The 12264-nt window shown below is 28.1% G+C and overlaps 2 protein-coding genes and 1 pseudogene across 2 annotated transcripts; all 3 read right to left on the bottom strand.

Annotated features, from left to right (window-relative positions):
• Nucleotides 1-1440: 1440 nt before the first annotated feature.
• Nucleotides 1441-2034, bottom strand: LOC149061396 (EPM2A-interacting protein 1-like). Its single transcript, XM_089214973.1, has one exon. The coding sequence runs from the start codon at nucleotides 2032-2034 to the stop codon at nucleotides 1441-1443; it is 594 nt and encodes a 197-aa protein (XP_089071099.1).
• A 117-nt stretch (nucleotides 2035-2151) lies between these two features.
• Nucleotides 2152-3332, bottom strand: LOC149061395 (general transcription factor II-I repeat domain-containing protein 2-like). Its single transcript, XM_089214972.1, has 2 exons — nucleotides 3233-3332; nucleotides 2152-2954 (listed from the first exon to the last, which is right to left on the bottom strand). The coding sequence occupies exons 1-2, from the start codon at nucleotides 3330-3332 to the stop codon at nucleotides 2152-2154; spliced, it is 903 nt and encodes a 300-aa protein (XP_089071098.1).
• Nucleotides 3333-5272: 1940 nt separating this feature from the next.
• On the bottom strand, nucleotides 5273-6723 carry LOC149061394 (uncharacterized; annotated as a pseudogene).
• Between the last annotated feature and the right edge of the window lie 5541 nt (nucleotides 6724-12264).

Below are 12264 nucleotides of genomic sequence, written 5' to 3'. Positions count from 1 at the left end.
TGATTAAACATTTCAAAATATAATAATAACAATGTGATAAATGATGATAACTCCAAACAAACCTGACAAAGTAACCTTTGAAACAAAACTAACAAATTTTTCAAATTCTTAATTTAATTATGTCTGGTATAGGTAATTTGTAATTTATATCGAAGGAGAGCTTTAATAAAATAATCTATTATTCAACTCTAAAAATTTAAAACCCATTTGGTAAAAAATATAAATTTAACTTCATTATAAAGTAGTTAATTAATTAAATTTTAATTACCACCTAGGTGGCTAGGTCACACATAGATAATATTTTATATACAGGGTGTCCCACAGAGATCTGACATTCTGACAAATGAAATAACTTTTGTTCTAATCAATATTTTTAAAAAATTTCTTTTAAATATAATTCATAGACACTTGTGTTATTGCACACAAAAGTTTGTTATTCACATTAAACATTTATAATAATATTCTATAAAAATTTAAAACAACAATATTAATACAGGATATCAGTAAGTTCTTCGACCACAAAGAATAAAAAAAAAAAAAAACTATGATTTACATACTTAATATAGGTAATTTAAATTTATTTTTATTTATTTACTGATATTATCTATTATTATTTTCATGCATTTTGTACACTTAAAAAAAATGAGTTTTATATAACAAATTTAAATTTGTTAAATAGAGGTTCTATTTTATTTAAATAAAATTATTTATTGTAAATACATATTATTATTAATTGATAGGTACTATGTATAATTTAGATTGGACTGATTTGGGACTATGTGTGTAGCACGAACATTTGGATATTTTAGGGACTGATGTTGTTACATACATGTAAGTAAACATAACAACACTACAATAAACTCAATTTAAATCTCTTAAAACATAGATGTAATATCTATATTATACTAATATATTACCAAGTTTAATAACTTCAATTCATATTATAATACTACTATTGTTTGTTAATTTTCTTAACTTATTAGTCCAACAAGTAGTTTAGATAGGTATCGTATAGCAAGATCGAATCCCGCTCCGATGGAATTTGGACCATGCCTAACAGGCCTAAACAGGCAAACTGTTTTTTCTTCAATATTTGCTTACTTTAATAAATTATAAATGTTATCCATATCCTTTGCTCTCAACAATGATGAAATGAAATTATTTACATTACAATCATATATTAATTATATATACTGTTATTGCTACTAAATTAACGTACCTAAGCAAATATTATATTTATTATATAACAGTCATGCCCAACCCGCGGCCCGCGGGCCACATGTGGCCCGCCAAGGTATTCCATGTGGCCCGTTACAAATTATTAAAATAAAACAAAATATTCCAAAAAATATTCCAATTATTACAAAATACGATTTTAATTAATTTATAAATAAAAAATACAATAATAAAAATAAAAATAAAAAGTATATAAAAATGTTTTTAATGTGAAATTTGAACTTGTGTTTCTTTGACTAATAATGAAAAATCTGGTTGGAATTTAGTTGTTCCAATCCTCAAAATTGAATGAAGGTGTTCATCCGTAAGTCGCGATCTATGAACTGATTTTGTTTGTTTCATCCGTGAAAATATTTGTTCACATATATACGTCGAGCCAAATACAGTTGCCATTTTCATCATAATGTCTCTCAAAGCAGGGAAATCTTCGTGTGAAAGCGTTGAATAAAATTTTAAAATATCATTTTTTTTCATTGTTTGAAATTCATCATAGTAAAATGAATTTGTTTTTAACTCGATAAGTTCAAGTTGAAAAGAAGTATCGACATCAATTTCATCAATATTGAATGGATTTTCAAATAAACGCAACGATTTTTCGTGTAATTTAACATCTGAAAATCGAGATGAAATATCGGTTTGCAATTTGTTTAACATACATACAAATCGATTTGTTGAACATAATGATTTTGTGTTATTCTTAAATATTTGGCAGTTCTCAAAATGACTGAAATCACTGCGCTCAATTTGATTAATAAATAATTTTAATTTTGCATCAAATGCTTTAATAGAATTATACATGTCAAATATGAATTTTCCAGGTCCTTGTAATTTAAGATTCAAAATATTTAAATGTGTTGTTACGTCTGTAAGAAAAGCTAAATCCCACAACCAATTATCATCTTTAAGTTCTAAAATTTATTTTCCCTTGTCGATCATGAACATTTCAATTTCTTTTCGTAGATCAAAAAATCGTTTCAAAACCTTTCCTCTGCTTAGCCATCGAACGTGATTATGATACACCACGTCATTGTACTCAGCTTCTATTTCGAGAAGAAAACTTTGAAACTGTCTATGAGTAAGGCCATGAGACCTAATAAAATTAACCGCTTTTGTTACAACAGACATAACATGTTCGAGACCTATAACTTTTCCACAGAGAGCCTGCTGATGAATAATACAGTGAATATTAATAGGAGGTTCAGTATTTTTCAATTTTAAAAGTTTATTTACTCTACCAACAAAACCAATATTCTCTCCTCTCATATTTGGAGCGCCATCTGTTGTTATGCAACTTAGATTTCTCCAATCGAGCTTAAGATCTTGAAGACAAAGATCTACTTTATCAAATATATCAGCCCCTGTTATTCGATTATGCATACTTTGTAAAGAAGCCAACTCCTCTGTTATATTAAAATTAATATCAATGCCACGAATAATTATTAGCAGGTGGGCAGTATCGGTGATATCTGTACTCTCATCCAGTGCTAGCGAAAAATATTTGAAATCTCGTGCTTTGTTCTGTAGCTGTGTAAGTATGTTATTCCCTATATTTTCAACACGTCTGGTAATTGTGTTCCGTGATAAACTTATTTCCTTAAAAAGTTCTAATTTTTCAGGAATTATTTCTTCAAACACAGTTAAAATACATTTTTTTATAAAATCTCCCTCACTTAGAGGTTTAGTTTCACTAGCTATCAAATTCGCTACTTTATAGCTCGCTTGTACAACATTTGTTTTAGTTGAATTTTGTTTTTTAAAACATACATGTAATATTATACCTACTAATATATTGTATTACCAAGTTTAATTACTTCAATTCATATTATAATTCTACTATTGTTTGTTAATTTTCTTTACTAACCTTTCCATTGGCTTACATATATTAATATTATTTTTTCCAATATTTTAAACAACTTTCAAAACAAGAAAAGATATAATGTGATATACCTATATTATAATAAATTGAATTTAAATTCCTCAAGTGGTGTAAAGGTACAGTCTCCAAGGCGCGACACGTCGCGGCGACCGGTCGCGGCGACTAATGTTCGTAGTCGGTCGCCGCGTCGAATGTGGTCTACTAAACGCGACCGCGACATGTCGCGACAGTAAAATTATTGTTTTTGGCTAGTCAACAGTCATATTTTCAGTTCAGTTTCAAATCTGTTCAAGTGCGCAAGTATAATTTAAATTCAAAAATTACAAACTATGGATAAATTAATTGTTAATAATAATAATATTTTAACTCTGCTATTGATGGATGAGGACGACGATGAGGTTAGTTCATTTTCTTATTTGACGTCGAAAAAAAGAAAAACAACTGATGATATCTTTAAAACCCGTAAAACTGAAGGATGTTTTGAAATTTTAATCAATCGATATTTGATGAGCAATCAAGTTAAGTTTCGTGAGTATTTCCGAATTATGAACAATTCAATTTTTTATTATCTCTGGTGGAAGAAAAACTATATGTAGAACCTACCAATCGAGTTAAAAATCCAATATTGCCGGCAGAAAAATTAGCAGTGACATTAAGGTATTTATAATTTTTTTTTATTTTTTGTATCGATATATCGAACTATCGAAGTAATAATTTTGAATTTTTTTCAATAGATATCTTGCCACTGGTGAGTCACTGAGATCATTATCATTTGCTTTTCGTATCAGTCACAACTATTTAAGCACAATAATAAAAAGCACACTAGCTGAATTGAGAATTAAATTGGTACCAATTTTTTTGCCTGATTCAAAATATATAGATTTAAAAAAAAAAATCAGCAGAATTTTCGTACAAGTGGAATTTCCCAAATTGCATTTTGGCAATTGATGGGAAGCATGTCCGCATACGAAGTCCTAGTAATTCTGGGTCTTTATTTCATAATTATAAAGATTTTTATTCGATTGTACTTCTGGCGATGGTGGACGCGAATTATAAATTTATTGTTGTTGACATTGGTTCCTTCGGAAAAGAAGGCGATAGTGGTATTTTCTTAAAGTCAAATATGGGACAGAAAATTTTAAATGGGACATTTGGATTTCCAGAACAATGTCAACTTCCGGGATCAGATAAGGTAGCACCGCATGTAATTGTAGGTGATGAGGCTTTTCGCTTACATAAACATATTTTGAAACCATATACGAGAAAATCTGCCAGAGAAAATCCTTCGGAAGCTGTGTTTAATTACAGACTAAGTCGTGCTCGAAGAGTTACCGAAAATGCTTTCGGATTGCTAAGCCAAATTTTCAGAATTTTTTATCAGCCAATCAACTTAGAAACGACCACAATCGACGATCTAATTTGGGTAACCTGCTGTCTACACAATATGTTACGTGATGGGTACTTAGAGAAAAATAAACGACCATTCTTCGATTACGATACCGAACAACCACCACCAACTGAAAATTTGATGCCACTTTCTCGACGAGGAGGATTTTCAAATATTGAAGGATTTGAAGTTAGAAATGTGTTCAAAGAATTTTTTAATAACGAAGGGGCTGTTTCTTGGCAAACAAACTCTTAATTTTATTTTTTATGAAATATATTTAATTAATTAAAAAGTTGTTTGTATTAGTTAAATAACACATTGCAGGATTATATTGTAATATTAGTATGAATAATTAATAAAGATATTTAGGTTTACCTATATATTATATTTTATAATATATTATTTATATTATTAAGTGACATTTCATGTCAATATTTAATATTAAAAATATTAAATTATAAACTATAAAATAATTGACACAAATGACAATAACTAAAATAAAAAATAACTTTTTTCATATACTTTTTAATACTTTTAATAAAGACATATTAATTACTATTGTTATAACATGATACAAATCAACATTTTAATAAAAAATAATAGGATACTCAACAAGTAAATTTAAAGTTGAAAAAACAAAAAATAAATTCAGGAGTTACATATCCAATATATTATTATAACATAATAAAAATCAACCTTTTAATATACAAATTACAAAATACTCAACAAGTTAATGTAAAATAATTGAAAACAAAACAAAATAAAATATATTACTAAAGGTTAGACGAATGTAATGCAAGCGGGTCATCATAATTAAACATAGAAAACTGTGAATCAGAAGATGTAGAGTACATACTACCTGATGGGGAAGGTTGAATAGAATCTAATGTTTGAAAATGTTGTTGAGCAATATGTGGAACATGAACATTAGACATTTGGTGAACAGTATTTGGATTTACAGGTTGTTCGTATAGTAAATACTTTTCTTCTAGTTCTGTCATCAATGAAAATATTTTTCTTTTAGCTTCGAGTTTTCCTTTGGTAGGTAATTTTTTAGCTGTTGCAGCCATACTTTTAAAAAATAAATCCAATTCATCCACATTGTCTTCCTTTTTATCCAAAATTTCTTTATTTTGATCCATAATTTTCTGAATAATAGAATATCGTTCTTTTGAATTACTTGTCAACAAATCAGCAACACTTTTTGACTTAGAAAATCCACGCTTCTTAGTAAAACCTTCAGCCGGTAAGTCATTAGTTGCTTCACATAGTGTATCATCTCTTTCTTCATCGAGAGAAACATCTGTATTTTGTTCCAGACTTCACGTTACAAATTGAACTAAAAATGTAAGAAATTTATTAATTTCTAAAATTTTTAAATATAATGAAAATTAATTATGGTTATTCAATAAAAAATAAAAAAATAAATAATACATTATATTTTTTATTGATACCTACTATCAATATTCAATATATTTTATTATAATACTTAGTTACTACTATTCAAATAATATTAAAATCACGTAAAGATTAAAATGCTTCTATTATAATTATTTTGTATGTAGGTACTACAGTAAAATACAAATTTTACGCAAAATTGGTTTTCCATAAAATCAATTTTGGTTTTTGGTGTAGCTCTAAAAAAAATTTTCACCAAATATTTATATTACGATTTTCTATCCGTTAAAAATATTTATAGAAAATAAATTACACTGACTAATAACCTATTATACAGCAGAGCGGTACTTGTTGCCCTTTTTTATAACAAAAATAAAGGTAATTTTAATTTTAATACATACTCTCTTTCACATTCAACTTCGTCCAAAAAAGTAAGATGTGTAGCCAGTGACCATTTTTTTTTGCTTGATGCTGCCGATCCAGTCCCAGGTTATTTCGTTTATTACGCGAGTACGAATCTCTAATGTTTTTCCAACGTTTTTTAGTATCATCTGCTATAAAATAGATAAATTTGATTTAAGAAACATTATATTTATATTTGGTTCAATAAAAAAGTTATTTAAGTATTGTATTTATTAATTATAATATATAATGTATAATTTTATTTACTAGATTTTCCAATTTTTGTGGCTATATCTTTCCATATTTTATCTTTCGTGATAATATTTCTGTATTCTGTGAGTTTCATATCATATAAAATTGGGTTATTTTGTACTTCATCAACTAAAATTTCGTCTTCAGATGGCAAAAAAACTAATTTCGACATTGCGTCGTCTTGATGTGTCGCTGCCTACTGCTCCATGAGTAGTATTGTCGTCGGTCGCGGCGACCAAAAGTTGACACGTCGCGACCTGTCGCGTCTTGCTGACCAGATAATACGATTTCTATAAAAACAGATATTGACGACATGTCGCCGCGACGTGTCGCGCCTTGGAGACCGTACCTTAACTATGCTTAAAATATTGTATGATTTATCATCATTTTTATGTAGTTGGCATGCAAACATGTATTATAATTTATAAATGATATATACCTATATTATAAATAGGTATCATTTTACTAGGTACTTTATAACGTTTTTAAATTTTATTGTGTTTAATGTTATATCAAAATTTAAAATATAATAAAATTGATACCTACGTTTAATTAATAAGTAAAATTGGCAAATCACATGTGTGTTCTTACTTATTTTATTGCAATACCTTTAGGCTACCCTTACCTAAAATAAGCCATTGGTTACACTAAATAAATTCCAATTCATTAAAACATACAATATGTTGTCTTCAGTATTATTCAATAACCTATAGGCTACACAACTACCAGCAGTAATTTGTTCGAACTTATGATGACATGTGTTATATGTATATAATTATAATATTAGTTAGGTTCGGTTATACAGGTATATAAAAATAATTTGCTAGGAACACCCTTGAAGAAAAACACATATATAAAAGGAATATCTTTTATATTACTCATTTCATCAATGCAAATGTAACAGAAACATAATAAAAAAAATCATCATTGTATTAATACTTATTATTAATTTGTGACTAAACCATTCTCTGTCAATCATAAGAAATTCTACACGGCATGCACACCATTTTATTTGTGATATTCATTAATTTCTTAATTCACTTTGATCGCACTAGATGCTCCTGTCACCGCGGTTGGCACCTAGAACTCGCACATCCTGGACCAGATACTAGGAGCTGATATAAATATATATATACAAGCTAATTATAACCATAAAAATACAAAATAATTTATTATAGTTAATACATAAAAGAAACAATACATTAGCTGAGATGATCAGTCTCAGACTAATAAATACAATTAATAAGACAGTCAGACCAAATAAGACTGCTAGATACTCTGTCCCATACCAGAGTACCTCTAATACAATGAGTGTTATAATATATACAGATAGATATTATATTATATTACAATTATACAACAAAGGTGAATAAGACAGCTGCTCAATGCACAATACGTAAGAGGGACCTGGATGCTGAACTGCAAACGAGCTGATGTATCCGACTTGAGCTGGAGCTTGTAACCACGAGGTTTTGGGTCCGAACTGGACGGTGTGAGTGAATATAATCTCACTGATATTGCTGCGAACTGCAGAACAATGGACAGCGAGCTACTGGAGCCTGTTTTCTATCGCCAATATAACGGAAGACAGAATCTGGAGGATCTTCCACAATAACGGACGGTTGTACAGTAAAACCAACGCGTTATATACAACAAAAAAAAAACGTTGTCGTAAAAAGACTGTTGCGAACGGCAATATAATAATAATCAGCGACAACAACAACACACACATACGTATACTACGAACACACTGTCGTGACCGTTGCGCGCTTCATGCCGACGACCGGGATGAAGAGGAGCGTCTCTTGACCAGTGTTGCCAACCTAGGGCAGTGGGACTGGGCAGCGCGAACGCAGGATGTCGAAGTCCGAACACACTTAATACTTTATTATTATTCATTGTGAATTTCTAACTGATGTCACACATGCATATATATATATAAATTCAAATTGATTAAATAACTAATTTTTGTTATCTTAAAATATAGTAAGTTTCATATACAAATTATTATAATTTCAAAAGCACATACCTACTATGGCCAATGTTTGTAATTGATTTTCAATTTTGTTGTATATGTATAATATTATGATTGATTTCTACCCATTAACTTCAAATGCTAATACAAAAAAATTGTGCCAATGTATTCTTATAATTTTTTAATCACTATACGAATAATTTATGAGGAACTTTGTATTAAATTTTCAAGTATTTTGATAGGGCCAAAAAAATTTATCGACACTTCGAAAAAAAATTTTCAGAAAAATTTCAGTTGTCTATAAATATCTCAAAAAAGCCAAAATATTTTGAAAATTAAACCAAGTAAATAAAATGCCAATCTAAATAACTGGTAAAATTTTCAAGTACCTACGACTTATACTTTTTGAATAATAACAAATATTTAAAATCATTTGAGGTTAAATCGTTATTGATACACTTTTTCGTAAAAATTAAAAATTCATACGCACTTAAAAATTTTTTCTATATACATTAATAAATTATATTAATATATTATGTATTTTATTATAGTTTATATTATACATTACGCCGGTAAAATGTTAAGTATTTTTACGACTAATAGTTAAAACTTCTCGAAATCGGTTGAATAGTAACGAATTACGTAATTAATAATTATATGCTATTAGTTGGATGATCCAACAGTACCTTTTTTGCGAGCGACTAATGTTGAACAATATAGCAAATTACCATAATAAGATATTAACTAGTTAAAAATTTGTTTTTTTTTTTAAATTTTTGAACTCACTAGTTAAACTTAGCTTTTACAGATGATTTAAAAATAATCTTTCCAATTAAATTTAAAAATGTTATTGAAATTATTGGTTTTAATAGTTATATACTGTACGTCAGCAATTTTACGAGGTTTTAATAAAAATAATCGCATGCTATAATAATTAATAATATTAATGTCGGTTATTTATTTTGTTGAAATAATATTATACCTGTTATAGGTAGATAGGCACAAAATATTATTTATGTGATCTTCACATAGGCGTCGCCAAGAATTCTGTCAGGGGGGTGCATCGTGCATAGTATACTATGATTTCTAAATAATGTTTAAATGATTTTAGTTAATTTTAGTTAACATTTTTTAAAAATTATATGACGATACAAAGTTATTTTTGTTTTTTCGTCGGTAAGTTTTTAATAGATAATTATGCAAAAAAAATCTTTTCAATACCATAACATTTTTTTTTAAGCCAGGTTGGTGCAATTGCACCCCCTTTCATCCCTCTCGCGGCGCCCTTGGATCCACATACTAATTAAAGATGTAGATAAGGTGGTTTGTTTTAAACTCAGTTAAGTTAATATTATTTTCCCATGCTAACTTAAAACTTACAGAGTTAAATTAATTTTATAATGTGTCACGTAACTATTAACGTTCCCTCTCAGGCAAACTAAATTAATTTTATGAATTACAATTCTATTATTTTCATTGCGGTAGTTATATAATTAATACTCAATAATTAGCTCATAATTAATTCAGAAATATTTAAATATGATCAGTAATAGAAAACCGTTGGCAAAAGACACCTGTGGACTAACTGACTTTGGCTAGATGATTACAATACATCGTAATATTATGTATGATACGTAGGTATACGGTTGTGAATTTTCTAAACTATCCTTAATTTCCGGCAAGGTTATTTTTCCTGTTACAAGTATCTGATCTTGCACAGTGCACGTAAGTAAATTGTGAATCGAACGGTGCTGTAAGAAGGTCGTATTTCATATTGGAAAAAAAAATAATTTTTACATAGGTGTTAATAATGTGACTATGGAAAAAACACTTTCACTTTGGACGAGATTTCGATTAAATTGTATTATCGCAATTTTTATGTAGTTACATGAGAGACGTACTCATAAATTAAGATTATCGATCACGTAAAATGTAAAAAAAAAAAATGCGTGAAAGAAAGAAGTATTTATATATATATATATTGTACTGCTGAAAGCTGTACTACGGGTTACCTGTGTACAAATGTCAGCGCGCGATAACTACTATATTATTGTAATATATATATATATATATATTAAGTATTCATAAAACAACGCCGTTTACAAATGGATAATAATGCCACCAAATTGGTCCACCTACGCTTGTGCCTTTAAGTATTTTTAGACATTCCAATGGCCCATAATTTACCACCGAAAAAATGTTGTTTTGATCGTTAAACCGAGTTTAATCGTCGCCCACCTCTGTCAGTGTTGACTAGTTGATCTAAATTTACATATTATTATACAATATAATTATTAAGTATTTCCTTGTAAAATCAAATATAAACAACGAGGCGGAGTACATAATATTTATATATATAATATATACGTATTATCATTATTCATTATATAATAGTTACAATCCGTACTGAAAATAACTGCAATACAAGTTATAATTAGAGTTCGTCATTCGTAAACGCCGCATACTTTCTGAATGAGTTCTGTCATTTGTAAATATTATTACACACATCTTCCAGAACTCGTCGACATTTTAATTTTGTTTTTATTTCCTTGATATTTTCTAGGGCACTAGAGAAATAATAATAATGAAAATAAAAAATAAAAACAAACGTAACGCAAAGACATTTATTTTTTTCACAATCATTATAATATTATTAAACATATTATACAGGCAACAGGCGTCACTTGTTATTATGACATTAATTATTATTCATTTATTTTATAAAAACAGAAAAATTGAAATCAACTACATTTAACTATTAAAGTACATATACTTTTAACTACTAATAACATTGATGATAGGTAAAAAATATCACAGTCAAAATATAGGTATTGCTTAAAATGTAATAGTATTTAAATCACTTATTCCTTATAGCGTTACCTATCATTTGTCTATATAAATTAATAACATGTGGTTGAATGATTTATTGTTTCTTTAGATACCATAGAACTATAATCGTGGTTAACAGAAAAATGAACGAACAACTACAAAATCGGTAGCAAAACTATTTCACGTATTCTAATATTGTATTTTTTATACCTCCTTAAAGGTTATTATGTATTAGCTTGTAATGTATGTTGGATGTGATCGGTTGGAAAATTATCTCAAGATTTATTGTTTATACATTTATAAATAAAAAATAAATTAGTATTATAGACTTATAGCTAACAATTGTTTTAAGTATTGGTACTTTCCGATTGCGTTAATATTATAATGCGATATAATTTAGTCGATGGATTGAGTAGGTATGTACAGTAAAAAAAAATATATATCTATATATACATAAAATAAATATGAAATATAAAATACAAAACAACAATGTAGTGCAGAAAAACGCATTACTTATTATGGAAAAAAAAAACAAAAAATGCTTACTCTAATATCTCTATGATATTACATATTATAATACAAATTAAAATATTATAATATGATTAAAATAGGATGGGATTCACCTTGAGGACATAGCGCATTAATCATGATAATACTATAATATACCTAATATAATATGCCGTTTCGTCCGATCATGGTTTTGTATAAAAAATATTAAAAATAATGAGCTAATGCTAATAATAAACTTGTGCTTAAGAATATTACAACGCTACATAACTCTATGCTCACGCGAGTAATAAAAACACATCACACCACATTTAAATGCCATATAGGTATCTAGTCATATTTTGTTATTGGAGTTCAAAACTAATAATTGTATGGTACAGTTATGCACAGTGACAACGGTAT

This window comes from Diuraphis noxia, unplaced genomic scaffold (assembly GCF_037042655.1).
Source record: "Diuraphis noxia isolate RWA-SAM2 unplaced genomic scaffold, SU_Dnox_SAM2 contig0001, whole genome shotgun sequence".
NCBI lineage: Eukaryota > Metazoa > Arthropoda > Insecta > Hemiptera > Aphididae > Diuraphis > Diuraphis noxia.
Note: the sequence above shows the minus strand (reverse complement) of the source record. Positions and strands in the feature narration are given on the sequence as shown.